General features: G+C 37.8%; 1 protein-coding gene across 3 annotated transcripts in view; it reads right to left on the bottom strand.

The window, feature by feature from the left end:
* REV3L (REV3 like, DNA directed polymerase zeta catalytic subunit) overlaps positions 1-22,711 on the bottom strand; it is a 126,187-nt gene that overhangs the window by 39,258 nt on the left and 64,218 nt on the right. For all 3 annotated transcript variants that reach the window (XM_049817863.1, XM_049817864.1, XM_049817865.1), the window contains exons 6-14: positions 17,890-17,984; positions 17,230-17,334; positions 16,186-16,270; positions 15,952-16,100; positions 15,527-15,655; positions 12,674-12,911; positions 8,631-8,770; positions 1,473-5,682; positions 122-1,104 (exon numbers count right to left, since the gene is read on the bottom strand). In XM_049817863.1, the coding sequence (XP_049673820.1) occupies positions 122-1,104; positions 1,473-5,682; positions 8,631-8,770; positions 12,674-12,911; positions 15,527-15,655; positions 15,952-16,100; positions 16,186-16,270; positions 17,230-17,334; positions 17,890-17,984 (6,134 nt within the window). The remainder of the gene's footprint in view (positions 1-121; positions 1,105-1,472; positions 5,683-8,630; positions 8,771-12,673; positions 12,912-15,526; positions 15,656-15,951; positions 16,101-16,185; positions 16,271-17,229; positions 17,335-17,889; positions 17,985-22,711) is intronic.

Raw genomic sequence — 22,711 nt, 5'->3', positions numbered from 1 at the left:
CTAAAACTAGTTTTAAATATATTTTTATGGACACGTAAGTATTTTCTCATTACGTCAAAAGAAATATAATATATTCAGAAATTTTTTTTTGTGCATCATTAGAATCACTTAATGGATTTACCTGTGGATAAAGGAGTAAACCCAAGAACTTCAGGTACGCCATCTTGACTTTTTCTCTGCACAATGGGTGTACTATGTAGGCAAACGGATTCGGAATTTCCAGGATCTTCATTAACTGGAAATGGAGATGTGTCAAAGGATGTCCTAACGTCCTCTTGGGTGGATGGAGAGTTTTGTGCACTTCCAACAGGTACTACATCATTTCCTTCCACAGAAGAGAAAATAATATCCTGACTTTTCCAATCTGTGTCTTCTAAATTAGACTGCTTGGGATCTGGAGATGCTACTTGCTGCCAAGGAGGAAGTACTGGAGAATCTGGTGAACTGTAGCTGACATAATAGTCTTCCTCCTCCTCCTCCTTATCATGTTCTAGTGTTGAAGTAGTAAGTGTCTTGCTTTCAGATGGAGTTTTATTAGAGTCTATATCATTTTTAGTATTTATAGAAGTTCCTATAGTGCTTATAGACTTATCACAGGTTTCCTTGGTTTGTATTTTTGTAGTTTCTGTCACAGAAACAGGAGAATTCTTTGTAGGCACAATAGGTCTTTCATCTTCCAGGCTAGATAAATTTAAATCTTTAGCTGCTTTTGCTACTTCTATAGATTTCTCTTCAGACAATACTGCAGAGCTGAAATTCTCAGCTGCCTTTGCCAGCTCAGCAGGATGATTCTTAGGCAATTTCTTGAAATGTTCATACTCTTCTTTGGCATGAAGCCATATCTGAACTTGCTGTTGGCTTGGAGCACACTTGCATGGCATTATGACTATTTTTTTGTCTTCACTAGTTTTATGGCTATTACTTTCTCTTTTATTAACAGTAGAGTGACCGTAACGAGGAGGAGACCCTGGTCTAGGACTTTCTGTCATTGCTGAAAATGCAGTCTTCCACAGTCGTAGACCTTCTAATGAGAAGTCCCCCTCAAACTCAAGCAGGTCATTTGGAAGTCTAGTTTCCACCGTGAGAAGCCGTCCTCCAATCTCCCTGTGAAGATAATAGTTTGAATTATTGTTTTGCTCTAAATTGCATTGCAGGCAGTCCTCAAGATGATATACAAGCAGAGTCCTGCTAACTAGCTTTCTCACTATGCAATACCTGTGGGCAGTATCTTTCTTTCACAAACCAAGCAGGCACATTCGCACTTACTACAATATCAAGCAATAAAAAAAATAAGCATTATGAATGAAAACGGGTATTTGCACAGGAAGTACAGTAATTTTCAACTTTAGATGTATGTATATCAGATGGGATCTTTCATGCATCTGTGCCACATAAGAGCATAAAATTGTTTACAGGAATAAATTTAATATAATCACAGGCATATGTAGACAGAAATGCATTTAACATAGTACCTTGGCTTTTCTGGAGCATCTGAAGGATTGCTGCAAAATGGTTCCTGATAAATTGTTTCTGCAAGATCATGATCCAGCAAAGTTGCCATGATTTCTTCACGACTGGGTGGTGACATGAGAGGCTTAAGAATGTGAGCAGTACGAGGTGTGAAACTTCCATTCTTTGATTGTGAGGGGGAACTGGTTGATCTTGGTGAACTATCTGGAGTTGGAGTTAATGCCTCATTGTTTCTCGAAACATATAGTTCTAAATCCTCAGAAGCTGCATCTATAAGTTCACCATCAGGAGAGGACAATATGGATGTAAAAGAGGTATTAACTGAATCAAGTGGTTGACAGGGTTCAAAAGTGGTTTCTTTTCTAATGTGGCTTTGAATCCAGTCTGAGCTGGTTGGCTGAGGAAGGTTAAGAAATCTCTCTTTATTTACTGTATTTCTATTCAATTTGAATTTTTCATTTAAACAGACCTCAGTCTCTTGCGTACAAGAGGTATCAATAGAACTAGATCTAGAAGTTGAAGGATGAACATTTTTCCTCCATTGGCTATGGCAGTGGTTCTCATTATTATCCAGTGAGGTTTTCTCAAAAAGCTCGGGGCTCAGGGAACCAGACCGTATCCATTTACTTGTGCTTGAAGAATGCTGCTTTTCTTCCTCTGACTTTTGGTCATTATGACACAGAAAGTCATTTTCTGTTGTCTGTCCAGAACCAAGATCTTGAACTGCATCACTCAAGAATTTCTGGGGCAAATTTTGATCTGCTGGGACAAACTGGCTCGCAGAATAAAAACTGCAAAATCCAGTTTGCCCTATAGTATTAATATCAAAGTTGTAATTGTGGTCTGGAGACAAGCTGTCTTCAAGCGAGTAGCAGCTTTCAAAACCAGGGTCTGAAAAAAAAATGGGGCTGTCATCTGATACAGAGTGATCCATGCGACTAGTGATCTGCTGGCTTAAAGACTCCATTTTTGAAAGTTTTGGTGTTTTTTCTTTAGGTTTTGTATTCCTGGGAGCACGAGATTTTCTTGGTGATGTGATTGATCGTGACCTTTTGATTGCTTTATTCTGTTCAAGAGGGCATGGTATACTCCTGCTCAGCTGTGGTTTAGCTGGTAATGGTTCCTGTGTAACATTTGCATTCTGAGCTTTCTGCTGTCTCTTCTGGAGCAGCTCTTTCAAAACAGCTAGGCCAGACTGTCCTTCACTGAACGCCGATGGGGCCACTATAGTCCTGTTTTTATACTGGGAGATGGGTTTTGGTTGCACAGTTGTTTCTGACGGAGACCTTTGTTTTACTGTCTCAGGTTTAAAATGTGACATATCCAAAATAAATCCTCTCTGATTTTGATCCCAATTTAACTGTTTCACTGGACTCTTCAAAGATGTTACAAAACAGTTCTTAGGCAACTGAAGTGGCCCAGGGCTTTCCTCAGATGACTTAAGAATAGAAGAACAAGGATCAGAATGCTTGGATGCCTCTGGTAAACAAAAAATCTGCTGTTGAATATTGTCTTTACAATGCAAATAGTTAGTGGCATGTAACTGATCCATCTTTGCTGTGTCCAATGATTCACGAGCTTCATTTAATTTCCCTGCTGGTGGTAAGTATCTGTTTTGCAAATTTTTTATCTCTTCTACTTTTGCAGAAGTCTTATCTTTAGAGATGCGCGCGTTTTGTGTTACCTGAGTTGAGTGATTAGATGGATCAAATATGTTTTGAATGAGAGCAGAGTCCTTTATTCTAAATATAGCACTTTGAGTCCTGGGCCTTTGAGAGCTCACTTTTGGTACTTCCCTTCCAGATGCCACAGGAGTAGATACAAAAGATGAATGAGGGTCTTCTCGTGGAGCAGGTAAACACTGTGCATCTACAGGCTTATCAACTTCCATCAATGAATGAAAACAGCCTGATGAATTACCTTGTGCATCAGCTGCTGAAGGGAGCTGTGCTAATGGTAGATATCCTGCTGAATAGCCAGGAAGAGGACTGTCTTTCCGGTTATGAAGTGCCTGCGAGTTGACAGAGTTGTATGAAATCTCAGGCAGATCTTGACGTTTCAGCACAAACTTTACTTCTGCAGTAGAGCGAGTATTTCCTTTTTCATCTTTAAATACAACACGCTTTCTTGAGGACACTTTTTCAGCTGTTTTTTGTCTTTGTTTTGTTCTAGGTTTCTTCTTTCCATCATCTCCTGTTTTATCAGCCTGATTAATCTTTTTCTTTTTCTTGGTAGATACAGTGGGGCTAGCAAATTTCTTTTTACATTTCTTAACCTGAGTTTTTGCTCGACTATTTTTTCCTACACTAGAATTAACAGTCTTGCTGTTGTACATATTGGGCCCCCTACTAAATAAAGCTTCTCTGTCCAGGTTGGTCAAAATTTCTTCTGCTTTTGGATCAGTGGGAGACCAGCAGCGAGGTGGAGAGGTGTTTACTGGGCTTGTGCTTCTCTCAGAAAGAAAACCTAACTTAGACATAACATCACTGTAGTTATAGTCACAGTCTTCAGCTTCAGCATTGTAGGATGGCGAAGGAGGAGAAAGAATTGTATGAGTCCTTTTTCTGAAAGATAAAGTTCTTTTAATGTTTTTACTACCTGTTTTTTGTGGTTTCCCAGCTTTTTTCTTGGTTGACTTATGTTTTGCTTTCCTTTTGTGACTTTTCTTTGGTGTTAGTGGATAAATAGGATATTTGGTTGCAGGAGAGTCAGGAACTTTTGGCCAAAAGTCCTTTAAAGGTGCAAGCTTTTTATATAAGTTCATCTTTTCCTCTGTGAGTACTACTCTTTCCTCACTAGAATCTACTTTCCCTAGTTTAACAAGCATATTTTTTCTCCCTCTAAATCTATTGATGATAATATATTTAATAATAACAGGTGGCAATTTTTTAGAAAGTTTTCTACGCTTTCGAGACTTCTGAGACCCATCCAAACTTTCAACACTTTCCATCGGTTGAGGTAGATTAATTTTTGAGTTGTGTGCGACAAAGCTTGATTCACTGTCTTCAGTCTCATAATTTACCTTCCGTTTCGTTCGGAGTGTGTATTTATTCCCACATAATCCAAATGACTGCTCAGTTTCAAGAGATCCATCTGCAAACTGGCAGTCAGTATAATTAGCAGTACTTGTAGGCATTTTGTTTTCAAAAGCCTCAAGAGGAACTTGAACTAAGTCACTATGTAAAGCACTATCCTTATCAGGAATGTTACTACAAGCATTACCTTGTGTATAGCAGCTTTCCTTCACTGATGCAACATCATGTACACTTGCAGGCTCCTGATGATTGATAAAACTATGTTTCTTTTTATTCAGCTTCAACCTGGACTGTTTGTTGCCTTGCTGTAATTTATATGTCACAGGAGCTAACTTCTGTGGTCGACTGAGACAATTAGAAAGAACAACACTAGGAAAGAACATATAATGTGCTGCTTGTTGACTGAGGCTTGGCTTTTCTGCCTTATGCTCCTGAAATTCTTCATACCTAATTTTAAGCTTATTAAGGCCACCTTCATCAGTGTCATTTTCAAGTGAATGTACCACAGTTCGACTGCCTCCTGAACAAGACACCAATTCACAACTTTCTGTAACTGTTGCTGGAAAAAAACTATTTATACTTGCAGTGCTGGATTTTTCATTTACTTCAGAGGAGATTTTACCTTTGGAGTGGCTAGAGTGGCTCAAATCGGAAAAGTTAAATAAGTTTTTATTCAACACGCTGTCACCAATGTGGCGGCCCACATGCATAAAAGAGACATCCTTTTCAGGCTTTCTGATGCTAGTATACTTCCTACTAGGTATCTGTCTGCTCACTGATGAAATATCATCTTCATACTCAAAAATATTATTTTCACATGAAGAAACTGGGAGAGTATCTTTCTTGTTACTCTCTTTGTGAGAATTTTCTGCATGGGTACTGTTGCTGAATGGAGTTGGGTACTTTGCTGAGTAAGTGCTTTCTTTTGTAAGAGAATGGACTGAAAGTTCAGGTCTTGTTTCTGTGTTTGGTTGTGAGAGGTCTTCTACTAAATCTTCATTATTCAAAACATGGTTAGAAAGGGCACTTGTGTGTTTACACTGAAAAGTAATTTTAGCAGAAGATGGGGGTTCTAGCGTAGCAGCATCTTTGTGAAAGATTGAGGTCTTTACAGACATTTTGCTTGTTGCAATGACAGAGGAGTGAGTTCGAGAACTTTCATTATTCAAAGGATTGTCTGAAATGGAAGACAAGCAATTTTACTCTAGTTTTGCTGTAAAAAACCCCACAACCTAAGACATTAATCATTTTAATGGCATTTTCCTGAAAGCCCTCTCATCCAAAGGAGAAACAAAACTCTTCTAACTCTTCTAAATCACACTGCATTTATGATCATGACAACTACAGACCCTGAGCACAAGTTGCTTTATCAAAATCACACCATCAGTACACTTGTGTCTCAGCTGTTCTGTCAGTTACTCCTAAACGGTAGGCTTGCATACAATTGCCAAAGATGCCATACTGGTTTTCTGAAAGAAGGCTTCTAAAATCACCTTCAGATAATTAAATACAAACATTGACTTCTAGAAAAGCTTGTATCCTGCTTTGTCCCTGAGAAGTATGCATACTCATTGGCTCTGAAAAACAAAGAACTTATTTAGATGACTTTCCCCATATAGAAAAATCATTGCACAGAAAGCTAAAGTACTATCTTACAACATGGTAAGGGCTTTGTATTAACTGTCCTGTGCACTAAGCATAGGTAGTTTGCTGCACTTTTATATAGCAAAGCAATCCACCACCCATTCAGGTGTTTATGCAAGGGGCTCGCACCATTTAGTTGGATCATGAATTCATATCCATGCATTAACATTCTCACACAGATCTGTGACCAGCGTGTGCTGTGGTAACTGTCCTGTGCAGACTCATCACGTGATACCTGGGACAATTTCTCTCTCTTTTGCTGATACTTTCACCACATTTACTGCAGGATAAGCATGGACAGGCAGGTGATAAGTAACAAATGAAGGACTGGTTTGCAGCAACTCTGTTTGCTCATAACTGCAATGAACACCAAGTAATTTAAGTTTATTCCTCTGCAAAGAGGCAGTTACCACAGAGCTCCTGGCACACAGCAATTTGTTCGCGTGTCCACATCTTTAGGTGAAGGGAGATAGGTGTTATGAAACATGCTGTATGACCTGGAAGCACACACTGCACACTGTTGTACTAGATGGGAGATCCTTGGGGCCTTTACTGTAAGTCTCAACCAATTTGGGGATTATCTTAGATTCATGCTGCCTTCAGCTTCGCAACTTATTTGATGCCGGGTGAGAAATACAAAAGGAATTCTCAGTCTGTTTCTAGTAACATTTTCTAATGCATACACAGAGTCCCTGAACTGTGAAACACAGCTGGGAGATGCTACCTATGATTCTTTGAGGGTAGGAGTCCACACAAAGAATGAAGATTAACTGAAAACCAAGAAAATGGGAGTTTAATGAAGCGTCAAAGAACACTTGGAAGATACCCTACTATTCAGATACAAAAATTGCAAAAATATTTGTCAGTCAGTCAGATATTATGGACACAGATTCATGGGTGGATAAGCATTTTCTAATTTAGAGGAACTAGACCGAGATTTGGTTTGAATTTACTGCATCTCCTATTATAAGAAGTTGATGTAAAAGTTCACAGTAATAAACTCATTCTAAACTGACATTCTTCTGTATGTGATACTTCATATACTAAAATATTCTAAAATTTAAACAATGATTTAAGATACAGTCTCATTAGCCAGAAGCATCCCTTTTTCATTAAATTACAAAGTACTGCAAATAAGGAAGTTACAATTGTGTATTTTGCAAACTCAAATTATATTAGTAGTACATGAAGTCACATATTGACCCTACCATTATACCTATAAAAACAAAGGAAAAAGAAAACTATGCTTCAAACAGTGAACACAAAACAATAGCTGTGGTTGTCTATGTAACACGATCGCATAGCTCACTTTCTCTAATAAAGAATTGCTAATAGATATATCTGAGACGTATGTATTTTATATACTATTGTATGAGGTTTGTTATTTTTGTCAATTAGCTTCAAGAGACACAAATTAATACAGAAATTTTGCAAAGGATTACATTCCTGCCCTGAAGAGCAAATGCAGTAATAGTAAATGAGGTACATGCATGAGCACAAATAAGATTTTACATTAACGAGTTTGTACTATGGATTAAGAAAGAAGCTTATGTACAAAGTGATGTTAAACACAAATTTCAAATTTTAAAGGCAATGAAGTATGACTAATACAACATTTCTGAACAAAGAATAACTACTGTTGATTAGACCAAGAAGAAAAGTGACCCTAATAGTGAGAAAACCCTGGATACAGATACGTATTTTTTCCCACTTTACATTGTTTTGCTCAACAGAATTTTATAATTGTGAAAATATGTAATTATTTAATGAATCAAATAATAATATTTATATGTTTGCCTAACCTCAAAGTATGCATTTTATTAACTAAGGTTATTTGATCAAAGACAGCAGGTTATAAAGAGATGGCAAGAGATAGCTCTACAGATTAATCTAATTTTTTATAGATTTTGAAAGGCAGTTTGTTCTGCATCAGCGTTGCCACTGCATAGTTTTAACTCATGCAATCCCAAGATGTGAACATGCAATCTGCTGAACCAAACATAGGCTCAAACAAAGGCTCACTATATTTTAGCATGCGTGGCAAATACTTGCAAAGCAAAGAACCATCTAAATTTATACAATACATTTACTATTTACAATGAAATCCTACCAAGATAAATGATCCTACAGAATCATTAATTTTAACACCATATTTGCATAATATAACAACAGAAAAATACCCCTTGCAACAAGGTAACTATCTTTTCCATAAAACTAACTAAACAATGCCCTTTTTTGGATCTTTAATACAATAGGAAAAGCAGATTCTGGTAATTCATAGAGGGCACTGAGATTAAAATATTGTTGGCTTACAAGGACGATGTTAAGAGCCTGTTTTTGCAATCAGTTGAGAGCATTTCCTTCCAATTGAAACAAGAACTGAAAATGGTTAGCGCTTTTGAGAAGTAGCAAATTGATCTGAAAACGAACTATGACCCAGGTAATAATTCAACTTCCAAAGCTGTTTTTCTATTTACTTACCACCATTTTCATCTGCAGTCCCATCTAACTGAGGTATAGAGAGATTAGTTAGGAGCATATTGTTACCACTCCACTCCATTTCTTCCTCTGAAGATGAATCCTCTTCTGTTGAACTTCGATGCATACTTTTGCCAGCTGACCTAGAGAAAGTGAAGGAACTATTTAATGCACAATAATTCTCTTAGAAAATACAAATAGCCACAGGTAACCTCAAAATCAAAGGGGTGTGGTGCTATATGGTTGTATAATTTGGGGCAGTAAAGGGAAGCAAACAGAATTATTAAATTTCTCATTGAGAAACTCAAAATATTATTCAATGTTACTATTTTAAAAGGCAACAGTGGTAGCCAACCATTTAAAAACTACAGACAAAACCAGCATGATTCACTAGCTTAAGAAGTTAGAGAGAAGGCATTTAGATGCTTAATTTTATTTCAATTTTACTGAAATTTAATTGCTTCAAAGTGCTTGAATTTTGAAGACTAAACCAACTATGCAAAATTATTTCAGTTTAGCTCTTGTAAACATCTGTTTGGTTTTTGTTTGTTTTTTTTTTTCTTAAGGAATCTTTACAGTATTATAACAATTCTCTCTCAGCAGGCTTAACTAAAGCACAACCACCAAAACAACGTTTGTTTCCATCCCTCCTTGAACTTTCTGAAATTGCTGTTAGTAATAAGTGGCTTAAGTATTAGCAAGTTAACTGATCTATGCCACCATTTTTACAGTCACAAATCTGCTGGGAAAAAAAAAAAGTAATAAATCTACAAAGAAAAGCTGCTATGAATTTTTCATGTTTTTAAGGTGGCATGGCTTTATATGGGGGGAAAAAAAGAAAAAAAAATATATAGAAAAACCCAACCCCCAAATCCTCCAGTATATTAGAACTCTAGAAGCACTTAGGAATTTGATTTCTTCTTTAAAATAAAGTGCAAGATGGACGTAATTGTTAATAGAAGTAAGCTATTCTGTGGCTGCAAGAGAGAAATCCAGATAAATATTAAGGAACTGAGGTTTGGTGGGGTTTTTTGTTTGTTTTGGTTTGTTGTTTTTGTTTTTAAGATAATAATAATCTATCCTAGTAGCTTGATATATCAAGACATTATTTTGTAGTACCTTAAAAGGTATAAATACAAAGGTTTTGAAGTTACAGGAAGGAATTCCACAATAACCTAAACGCAGTCGACTTTTGCAGAACTCTTATCTGTGAAGTTTGACCACAGCATGAATTACATGTATCACAACACCACAGTCATCTGAATGTGCTCAGCACTGAGCCAGCTTAGATCTAGCCATGTTTATTAGTTCAGGAACAACAGGCTCAAATATGGCTATATAATTCCAGACTAACTCAAGTCTGGAAGCAGCATGACTTGAAAGAGACCCAACAAGCACAGCTAGGTACACAGTGGCCATGACCTAAGTGAGCTTAGTTCTCTCTCTTCAATGTTTCCAAAACATGGAAAAGTACAGTTCAAAGACATTCAGCTCTATATGCAAATGAATACCAAAACTGTGGAGAGCAATCAATTGCAGAGTAGGGCTGCTATTCTGAGAGATCTCAATACACTGGGGAATGAGCTGACAGGAATCTCCTTGACTTCAAATAAGACAAATCCAATGTCCCACAAATGGGATGAAATAACCCCATGCACTGCTATAGACAGGGAGAGAGCTGGCTAGAAAGTAGCTTAGCAGAAAAAGATACAAAAGCCCTGGTGGACAACTAGTTGAATCTGAGAGTGTGCAGTGTGCCTTTGTAGTAAAGAAGGCCAGTTGCATCTTGGGCTGTGACTGCCAGACTGTAGCCAATTTCAGTAGTTTTGAGGCTGCATCTAGAGTATTGTGCTCAGTTTTGGGCATGCCACTACAAGACAGACACTGACAAACTGCAGCAAATCCAGCCGAGGAGCACCATGGTGACTAGGGCCTGGAGCACATGATGTATCAGGACAGGCTAAGGGAACAGGATTTATTAATCCTTGAGAAAAAAACTAAGATAAGATCTTGTTGCACTTGTCAAGTATCCAATGAGTGGGTAGAGAGAAGATGAAACCAGATTCAGAAGGGTGCGGTGATATGAAAAGGGCAATGGGCACGGGACTGCCTCAGGGAATGTTACGTACAAGGAAAACATTCTTCATTACAAGGGTGTTCGAACACTGGAACATGTTGCCCATATAGGCTATGCAATCTCTGGAGATACTCAAACCTTGACCAGACAAGGAACTGATCTAACCAAAGCTGCTTTGACCAGGGCACTGGACTACATAGCATTTAGATGTTTCTTCCAACCTGAATTATGCTATAGTCCTGTGCATGAAGCAGATCTTTGTCAATTTTAGAAAACCCAGTCAGGCTGGAGACAACTTCTGCAGATAACTTGTATCTCTCTGCATTCAAGCCCATCAGTTTAGATTCTAGGAAAATTTGTATTGATGGGCTTTTTTCTCCAGTTAAGCACAAATCAAACCCAGTCCATTTTGAATTAAATCAGTAGGATGCTGTTACTCCTCATTATCTCAACGTATTTTTTGAGACAATGGAAGATTGGTGAACACAAAATGTAAGAGGAAGTGATAATATGAATGGGGTAGGATACATTAGGAAGCAGTACAGATAGATTGAACTTCAGCAGAATAAGGTTGGATCCATCGTCAGACTCAAAGTGGCTCTTTATGCACGAGCAGAATCATGCAGGGGGCAGAGATACCCATGTCCACGCTCTCTTCTGAAGTCAGTCCAAATTCTGCAGAGATCACACTGAAACAAAGCTTGTAATTCCCTCTGAACATGAGCTGACTCCCTGTGGAGGCACCAGGTATATAGATTCTTCCTAGTGCTTTCTGTCTGGGATTAAGATGTAGGCATATATGAGCAAGTTATTCATGAGCCAGCTCATCAAGTCTGATGCGTTTTTAAATAGGATTCTTTACTGCATAAAAGCAGTTAACTGCTTCAGGATCCTACTTGACCCCAGAAGTTGTACAATCATGTCCATACAGACCTGTGCCTGAGCTAATAAATTCTGCAAGATACAGGCTGGTTTTACACACAAACTACCACTAAACTGAAGATTAATGTTAAGTGTTTTAGATGGAAATCCCAATTTTTCAGATGACTGTGAGGGGAAAAAAACCCAAAGAAAATCAAAGGTCAGATAGGAAAAGTAGGTTTAGAGATGAATTATCTCTAAAACCAGGAAACTAATGATCTGATACTGTTACAACTTTTCTGTATGTCTTCAGGAAAGAAAAGATGAAATACTTCCATGCCTCTCTTGCTCTCCAAATCATAGTATAATTATGATTTCTGATGTAAAAAACCCAAATATCAAAATATTATGCCTGTGAAGTCTCTCATCTTTCAAATAGAATTATAAATACCAGCAGGTCTGCCCAAAGCTAGGGTGAAGAGAAACTGGATATAGCCTCTTTCAACACCTGTCGGTGCAGACTGTACAAAAGGTCATTACAACCTGAGAAGGTGTTCCAAGAATCTTGGCCTTAAAAATATTCAAGCTGCTGACCTTTAGCAGTCCAGCAGAGTGAGCAACATTCATGTTTTGATTTAAGCTTTGAGCATGGAAACAAATGGATGTTTTTCTCAGGCTTCTGGGTCAGTCTTTACAAGAATACTTCTTAAATATTCACTTCAGTAAAAGTTACAGGCACATGAGATGCACAAGATACACTTTAACATTTGTACTACATCCAAGGTGTGACCTCTAAAATGACATAAGAACTAAAGTTTTTTGTATTTGGACTTGCAGGACAAAAAACTTAATTTTTCCTCAAATAGCAAACTAGAAGCTTAGGTCTAGCCAAACCTAAACATTTAATCTTTATTTCAGTGTAAAACTGATAATTCACAGCATCATCTGAACAACTGCATTCTATCTGAAGATCTGCATAGATTTTTCCAATGTTGTCAACAGAGTCCTCTACAGCTCACTGGGCTCATAGCACACTTGAAAACAGGGTGGGAGGGAGGAACGATCTGGCAGAAAAGAACATATTAAGAAAAGAAAGTCACATACATACCTTCTTTTTGGCCCAGGCTCTTCAGTGCTACTGTCCCACCTTTGGGACATTAACAAGCTAAGTTCCATTTCTTCTTTCTCACACTGTGGTTCATTTTCTTCATCATCACTGTTCTGAGAATTTCGACAGCTTCCGAGAGAACGGTGGTGAGAGAGTGTTTTGTGATGTCCCATCTGATATCCATCATTTTCCAATCCAGCCAACAGATCAATCATGGCCTCATCAGCACTACTGTCCACTGCAGAAAAAGCCCATAGAAGTAGAATCTGTATTTTGTTTTACTTGTAAATGAGTAGTTATAATCTACCAGTAAAAAACAAAACCGAAGAAACAAAACCAAAAAACCCCTCAACATTTTAAAATCTACTAGTTCATTACTGTCTAAAGCAAGGCAGGCTACAGAAACAAAGCTCTTTTCATATCTTATTTTATGATTTATCTTTTCTAGGTCTTTATCTAGAATCTTGACAACCTTCTTTTTTTATTTCTGCCCTCCTCTTCCGATTGTAGTAGATTTAGTGGAAGCACTTCTCTCTCTCCACCCTCCTATTACCTCCTCACATTCAATAAAGCCTCACTCTCCCCTTTTATTTCAGCATGAGTGCCAGCTTCTGAAGCATCACTGCCTTCTCTTGCTCTCACCATTTCAACGGCTGCATTAACTTTGTTGGGCACTTCTCTCTGTATCACTTGGAAGACTTTCAATCACTGCATCTCATGAAAAGTGATGCTGATTTTGACCAACTACTTCTTTCTTTCTGTCCTTTACTATAATTCTTAAGTTCATCTCCCTCTTCTTTTCACTATAACATGTTCTCTTCCTGGGCTCCTCTAAACACTGAAAATTTACCTGCTTTCACTCCTCCCTTAAAATTTATTTTTTATTTTCCTTTATTTGACCCAAGCTTAAACTAACTCATGCACTTGCCTTCTCATTCTTTATTTTTATTTCTTAAACATCCTTCCAAGTCACAATTTTTTTTCTCACTCTCCTCCTGCTTACCTTTCATCTGACCTCATAACCAATTTATGATCTCCAGTCTACCAGGCATCTTTGTTACTTCTCTCTCCTTCTCCTCTGGCTGAAGAACTACAATCTCTACTTTCCTTCCTCAGGAAATATCATATGATTTACAATGATCCTGAGAATCATATAAAATAGGTCTCAACATTGGTGAGGAAGGCATTTTCTATACTTTACAAAGGCTTCACAAGACACCATGCAACCATTCAGAATGGAAACCATCCCCTTTGCCAGACTTCTGAATTAACCCACTTTCAGTTGTACTTTCTGTTCTTGGGTCCTTTGCCCTTTATGAGGTCCATCATTAAACTCCATCCTTTACTTCCCATTAATATAAACCTTGTTGTGTACTTCACAGCAGCAGAAGTAGTGCACTTCACAGCCCCTGTGATGCCATGACTGTACAAAGGCACAATAAAGACTAGTCCATGCTATGAAAGAGCATAAGAGACCCAAAGATGCAGCATGTTACTCATGGCCACAGAAGACACCAGCAATTAGTAGCCCCATGATAAGAAAAGAGGGGACAGGGGAGACAGGGACGAGAAGGGGGATAGGGGGGGAAAGAAAAAGTCAAAGTCCCCATTTGATTCCCTAGCGACTGGAAAAACCAGACCATTTCAATACTCCTATTTGGTTAAGCAATGCAAATGCATAGTCATAAGACATACCCTATATATTATTTTAGCCACTTCTCATCCTCTCAATACAACCTTCTCACTCCAAAAAAAAATCAATACTCATGTTTACCAGCTCCCACATAACTTCTTTACTTATAGTTCTCTCGATAAATCTAAATCCTTGCCTATAAAACTTCCATAACCAAAGTCTTGCCTACTTTGTGAAAAATAAAACAGCACCAAAAAATACTTTTAATCTCACTCCATCCACTCCTCCCTTCTTTGCAAGAAAAGACTGTATATTGTTGTATATTGTATTAAGCATAGATATATATTGTTGCCCATATTGTTTCTTGTTGCCCATGCACATATTCACACCATATGTATCAAAAGCACTGGAGGCTGTGGGTTTTAGATATTCCCCCCCGACCTCTCCACCTTGTAGTATCAACTTTAGTGCATATTAACATTATACCTTATGTTTACATAAGAATGTATATATACGAGATAGCATGAACTATACGCTTTTCATCTCCTCTAGAGTATTTGAGCTATTTCTACCTGAAGTAGCTTTTCGTACAAGCTCCTTTTTTGTGTTATTGCTGTTTCCCCCTCATGCCATTCACATTTGTTTGCTGTCATGGTTTTTCTCCCCCTCTTTAATGTTTTACTTCTTGTTTCTTTGCCTTCAACCATTCTTTTGTATCCATAAATTTTGGGAAATGCTCTGCTGCAATTTGCCTCTCATTATCAGCCTAGTATCCCCCAGCATCTCCAGACAGCTGAGCTTCTAAAGATAGCCAATGAGCATGTTCCCTACCATAACTATATGAAAGATGCAGTAACTGCAAGAATATCATGGATATATATCAAAATCCTCTTTATTCTGATAGTTTTAGTCCTATAACCCTAGCAACATAAGGAAGAGCAATACCCATAAGAGATTGCATTGAGCTGACGTGGCAAGAGGACATGCTTAGTGAACCAGTAAAGCATAGTAGCCTCTGCAAATACACTGTCGTGGTGACATTTTAAGAAAATATAAGGTGGTTTTTTGGTGGTGGTGTGTGTGTGAAGTCTCAATCTGCTTGACAAACTCCCTAAGGTAAACTACTTACTTTCTTTCATGACTGCTAATGTAAGTGAACACAACAAAGACTGTGGAACAATAAAATAACCTGGAAGAAAAGACATTCCAGTTATACTCACTAAAAACTGTAGTCTGACTCAGTCTTTGAGACAAAGGCTGAAAGCTCTGACTATTCTCCACAATGTTTAAAATTGCTTCTTCATTAATAAGTGCTTCCTCTTCTTTAACAGTATGCATCCTACTGGATTCTTTAAAAGAAAAACAAAAAGAGAAAGGATAAAACTTCAAAGAGTCACAGACATCAATACATTATGAAAGCAAGCCACTTTAAAATGGATTTTATTATTCAGGTATGTTTCCATTATTTGCTATCGCAATTTTAGAAAGACTTAGTCTAACAATGATAAAAATAAAAGCAAAACTACTCTTCATTTTTTCATAACTGACAATCAGATCTTCCTTGGCTTACTTCTGCTAATAGTATAAAGAGCCAAAGCATGACATAGATTTATACCTAAACAATTATGCTATTAAAAATACTCACCTTTGTTAATCTTTTTATCTTTATGCACTTCTACCATATTAGCTGGCGTACACTGAAAGGCTTCAGGAGAAAGTACCTCAGAATGTAGTGTTAGCTGAGCAGAGAACTCCTCTGATCCATTACTGTAGTCCACTGATCCTGACAACGTTCTAGTTAATTGAAAACCAATTTTTAAATGCATATTTAAGGTTTGCATGGAATACTATACTTTATGGCAAATGGCTAAACACTTACACAGAGAAGTCATTTTGCTTGAGGATTTCTTTAAGTCTCTTCTGAAAAAATTTTTCACTCTCTGTTGCTGGCACAAATCCACGGTCTTTAAAATTTGAAAAATATTTGTTATTCAGTTTTACTTTGACCCCTCAACACAGAGAGCAGCTAAAATTACTAATTCTATTAGGAAACGGCTCAAAGTTGAAGTGTCCACTAATTTTAAATGCCAAATTTGGGGGGTGATTTTTCAAGTATATTTAAACACTTTAAAATACCACACATACTCCCATTGATCTCATTTGCAACTGTGAGTATCAAGACCGTTTACAAATCGTATTTCAATTACACCAAGGTGAGCATGCAGGAAAAGAACAATCAGTGAACAATTTTGAAAAGTCTGGTTTATGCAGCCTGAATAATATTACACAGAAACACAGGAAAAAAACACAGTCAGAAAGCAGTCTGCCTTAGCCAGGAACCTGCCTCTTTTCTTCTTGCAATCCTCTGGCTTACTTGCCAAATATCATTCATATTTTAAACAAAACATGGCCTAGGTTCTGCAGAGAATAGCTCTGTTCATTATGCAATTGATTTGCAGAGCACGGTCTTCCCTGAGCAATGAATTTTACACAGAAATACAAGGATTTGTCCACCCTTTTAGAATGTTTGTCTAATATCACCTTAGCTCTAATTCCACAGAAATTCAAAGGAACTGCCCTTGTGCATGAACTACCATGGAAAGCTTCAGGATAAGAGATTTAATTTTGCCAGTATTTAAACATTTAAATGTTTTCCATCATAAAGCATGCAATCTTAACTGTCATTATCACTCATTCTGCCTAGAATGCTTTGCAGCTAGTTGAATCATGATGTTTTCAGGCAGGGTTATATATCTTGCTTTTAAAATTAGTATACACATACTGGGCAATCAGTAAGCTTAGAACTGAAAAAACAGTACATCTAAAAAGCCCTCAAACTTGATACACTGATTTAAATTCTATCTCCTGCTTGCTTCTCATTCAAAGTTTTCAGTAAACAGCTACACAATTTTATTTTTTTTACCTTGTGACTCAGGTGGCTTAATCTGAGAAGATTCACATTTCTGTCTCCGTCGCTGCTTTTCGTCTTCCCATATAGCTTGCAAACCAGGGTTCCTGCCAATCTGGGCTGAAATACACAATAATACATGAAGGGAAGTCCATCAATGTGATGAAGCATTCTTCCCCTCAAATTAGATTCTGACACTCTTCATCTCTTTTGTCATTCTAACCCATTATTTTTTTAATTGCAATTCTGGCCTTACTCTAGGATTCAGTGTTATGTAGAAGTTAAGGTGTAACTTCATTTGTTTTCTAGACCTATTTGTTATCTATATCTTTGGCTTTTGCTGGTCTTCCCACCAAGTACGTGTGTGTATATATGTACATACACACGCATACTTCATGTTGATATTTCACTTATTCTCCTTATAGGTCTGATATTTTTGTTAATGCATAACAGAAGGTATCTTTCTATTGTTCTGACAATAGGCTATTCTTATAACCTGGTTTTTTTCAGAGTTCATTCAATTTTTATTTTTTTTTAACTTTATAAATTTGTAGATTGACAATTCACTAACACTGAAATCTGGATTGTGGCTTAACTAAGATGAGCCTTAAAAAAAGATGACAATATAGTTCCTGTCGTAAAACATTTTACATGGAAAAGTTATTAACACTTCACCTTCAATATCCAGTTGATTTAAAATGTCAGCAGCTACTGCATCCACCTCCAATTCACAGGTACTTTGTGGCTCAACACCTTTCAACATTAAAGAGCTGTGACAACATAAATACCACAGAGGTTAATTTTATCAATATGTTGATTTTGAAACATGCGTCATCACTGTTTTCTAACTGGACTAACATCTAAAATATTTCAGGGGGAATGAAAGCGAGTACCTGAATACAGAATTACCAGTTCTCATCCTCACCTGCAAGTCCTTAAATTAATGGTCATATTCAAGTCTAATTAGACGAGAAATTTGTACCTTCAACTTACACGGATTAGCTTTTTCTTTTGTAGGGAGGAGAGAAAGAAGTGGTAAACAACTGTAAATACTACAGCAATTACAATAATGTTCTCCTCAAATACAAGATGAAATGTTCTACAGAACTCTCAGCCAATAGAACCACCTGCATTTGCATGATCTTGCGCCCAGAAAACATAGTGGCAAGAATTTTTCTCTCTCATTCACAGTTCAGAGCAATGCAAAGCAGTTTCACATTTCCAACTAAGGGAAATGAAGCAAAAAATGTTTTATTTTTCAGATTTTTTAAAATTATTTAGGGGCTTAGAGGTAGCCTGGTGCATATAAACAGAGTATTAGCACCCCAAACATGAGCAGAACTAAGGATAATTGGCTTGGTAAAGACTTAAAATACTACAAACAGATTCAAGCTTGTTGTATAATGATATGATCATCTTCCTGCCATGCCTTTTCAGATCTGCTAAGGTCAGTGGCCTTCCACCTGTTGCTGTCAGTGAACTAATTTTAAGGAGTCCATGGAGGAAGCTAGGAAAGAGAAACCTTCTCCCAAGTTTATGTGGAAGGCTGTTTACCTCTGAAAATTTTTAGGGAAACACAGAAACCCTCCCCAAAGCTCCCCATGCTTAAAACAATGCTATTCTTTAGGACCCTTTGTCTAGGTTAATTAACTGGTGACTTACAACATCTACTTGTATTCCTACATTCCCTGACATACACACAGCTTCAAAAATCTCGGCATGGAATATAAGATATAATTCATTAATATTTTCAATGTTTTCTATAAGCTTTGAATAGAAGTCACTATAGTGCAAGGAGGTAGTAGCTGATGTAATTAAAAACTGGATATCCCTGACATCTTCTTTGAAAATTAAGTATTTAACCATCTAGAAAAATGAAATCTGAAAGAAATGTAAAATTAAACTGCTTCACTTATGTTGTGGACAACACCAAGCTGAGTGGTGCAGTTGTCATGCAAGGTCCTGCACCTGGGTCAGGGCAACCCCTGGTACCCATACAGGCTGGGTGATGAGGGGATCAAGAGCAGCCCTGCAGAGAAGAACTTGGGGGTACTGGTGGATGAAAAGCTGGACATGAGCCACAGAGCTCACAGACCAGAATGCCAACTGTACCCTGGGCTGCATCAAAAGCAGCGTGACCAGCAGGTTGAGGGGGGTGATTCTGCCCCTCTGCTCCACTCTGGTGAGACCCCACCTGCAGTGCTGCCTTAAGCTCTGGGGTCCTCAGCACAGGAAAGACACGGACGTGTTGGAGTGGGTGCAGAGGAGGGCCACAAAATTACCAGAGGAATAGAACACCTCTCCTATGAGGAAAGGCTGAAAGAGCTGGGGTTGTTCTGCCTGAAGAGATGACTCTGGGGAGAGCTTATTGAGGCCTTTCAATACTTGAAGTAGGCTTATAAGAAAGATGGGGACAAACGTTTTAGTAGGGCCTAAAGCGATAGGAGAAGGGGTAATGGTTTTAAACTAATAGAGGATGAATTTAGACTAGATATAAGAAGAAATTTTTTATGAGGGTGGTGAAACACTGGAACAGGTTGCCCAGAGAGGTGGTAGATGCCTCATCCCTGCAAACACTCAAGATCAGGTTGGATGGGGCTCTGAGCAACCTGATCTAATTGAAGATGTCCCCGCTCATTGCAGGGGGAGTTGGACTACACGACCTTTAAAGGTCCCTTCCAACTCAAACTGTTCTATGTAAGAGCAAAAATCTAATGACTTCTCAGAAAACATGAGAGAACTCAACCACAAAAATATTTTGAGTTTCTAAAAGGCTTCAGGGTATCATATTTACTATCAAGAGATAAGATACCATGCCAAGAAAAAAACCAAAACTGACCCCTTCATCACATTCCCAATCTGTAGTATTCTAGAAAAGAAAAATATTTACTTCTAAACTCCTTTTGCAGAGGCCTATGGTACAGACCATCAGCAAACTATAAACTACATGAAGTTAGGACTGAAGCTAGTTCAGACACATGCTTTTCGTTAAGAGGGTCATCTAGGGGCAAAGCATGTAGATTTGCTCAATAGAGAGCTAACTAAAACTGCTAGGATGCCTCCTGCAACAAAGCACCAAAATATTTTTCCTGACTTTGAAGCAACAGAAGACCAAGAGGTTCTCTCAAATGCACTGCAGCAATTAAATTGGTTTAAACAGCCTGAACCCAAACTTAAAGGGCTGCTTTCATGGTAGCTTCAGTGCTCTACTGCTTTACCACCACACCAGAACTCCTGACATACTTAGCCCATGTGAAGAGTCCACATTGTAAGTGAAGTACGGAACAAAGGAGTACTTCTAAACGGGTGCAACGTTTCTCCTGTCTCACTTCCTCCTGGCCCTCAGCTTTCCTTGCTTCCCCCAAAAGAACCACCCTTTCCTCCACAAACTGAGGTCCTAGTGCCCAAAGGGCAAAGGCTGAGGTATGTTCAAAACAAGAAAGGGTGTGGGGACAGGGACACACAACACAACAAATTAAGAGGGCTACTTATCTGAAGGGATATCACAGTGTGAGCTTTTATTGACTGCTGCCCAGTTTTGTCAGTAGAATGGAGTTCTGAAGTGTATCAATGTACCATATGACTTAGTTTAAGATACCAAACCCATTCATTCGTGATTACAAAAGCAAGAATTATTTATTAGGTCCACAATAGTGCAACAACTTCATAAAGAATAAGGAAGGCACTGGCAAACAAATACTTTGCTTCGTAAGACTGCTAAGTGGCAGTATCACGCACAGAGAAAACCAACATTGTTAGGCTATAACTATTTTATTACGCCTGTATCTATTTGTCCACCTATGAAGAAATAATGTCAGTCAATTGAAATACCAACTGCATTTTGCATAATGCAGAAATAGCTTCCTGCATTGTTAGAGAGAACACCAAAACCTTACAAGGAAATCAGAAAATTATTTTTACCATAAAAGAATGAAGTTCTGGAAAAGTGCACTTTTTTTTTTTCTTTTTTTTTTAAAAAAAAATCTCCAGGGGAGATAGAAAACCCCAGTAAACTTACAGCTTGTTAGCTTAACTGTTTAGGCAAAGAACTGGACAAGATGGAAATAAATAGTGTTAGAAATGTGAGCAGAAATTAAACCAGTCCTAGAGTATCTATTTACCTGCACTTACAAGGGAAAAGACAGAGAGGACTGAAAGGCGATCTAGTTATTTGGTCATTGACTCTTTCTGTATATCACAGTAATACAAAGTTCAATTTGTATTACTAGTTCAATTGCTCAGCTGATGCGTAACTTGATTCTGGGGTAAGAAAGAAATATTCTCCTTTGAAAGGCTGATAGGGTTTACTGTGATCACCTCAACCTCTCTACAGCAGACTCAGCTTTCAAGAATCATCTCTGCTCTCCTCCTGTATCACATTATAATAGTGGAATTTTTATTGAAAAGTAAAATCCTGTGTTATACATAATATGAAACTGAGAAACAAAACAGAAATCTCAGCAATTGGATTTTTAATGGAGTGAGGGATAAGAAAAAAGGAATAGGCGTCCTGAAAACCAATTTTAGAAACTGCCTGACACTTAACATTTTGAACATATAGTTTAAAAGCAGAGAAAACAAAGTTTCCAGAGTAATTTCTTGGCAGCCATACTTTTAAAATTTGTGATGTCACATTTTGTGGCTGCATTAATTCAGTAAATGTATTTTTCACTCTGTATGTAAATGTATTTTTCACTCGGTCAAAGCAAAAGAAGGCAGAGCAGGATATTTCTTTATTCTAAACATCTGAAAGTAGTCTAGCAGAAGTTGTGAAGCACTTATGTAGAATTCATTAACAACTGTAAGATGCTGTGCATTAATATATTATTACTAATCCTCCAGTCAGCAGTACTGTTTTGGAGTTATTGTGAGAATTAAGAGAGCAGATCATAGAACTCCTAAACCAAAGCAGCTCAGCCTTAGCAGAAGTAGACTGCCCATGCCCTAATGCATACTTAAAGGACAATTCATTGTCATCGCTTCCCTCCCTTCCCGGTCATGCCATCACCTGAGAAACAAGTCCATAATATGATCAAAATGCATACTTTTCATGTCACTCACTTTGGGTGCGCATGTTCATCAAAGCATTCAAACAGACCCTGCCTGCACGGCGGGCAACAGGAACTGCAGGCAAGCTGAGACTTGCATTTTGATCACATAATAAGAAAGAACTGTAAGATCACTGGGAAACAAGAATGAGGGAGGAGACCACAAAAATTTTGTCTGCTCCCTTCATGAAAGCAAAGTGTTTCTGGGAACAAATGAAAAGGTACCACAATACACAATGGTCATTTATATCAGAAGAGTTTCTGATTTTAATACTTTCTTTTGCTAATGGCACATGTAAATGACCAGAAATCTGGTCAAGATCTGCCCTTGACTTGTTTGGTAGATACAACAGCAAAACTCTTGAGCTTTCTACTTTCACTGATTTCCCCTTTAAAAAGAATACAATTTAAAAAAAAAAAAAGGGGCGGGGAGTGGAAGAGAGAAAAAA

The sequence above is a fragment of the Accipiter gentilis genome, chromosome 15, assembly GCF_929443795.1.
Source record: "Accipiter gentilis chromosome 15, bAccGen1.1, whole genome shotgun sequence".
In the NCBI taxonomy this organism is placed as follows: Eukaryota; Metazoa; Chordata; class Aves; order Accipitriformes; family Accipitridae; genus Astur; species Astur gentilis.
Note: the sequence above shows the minus strand (reverse complement) of the source record. Positions and strands in the feature narration are given on the sequence as shown.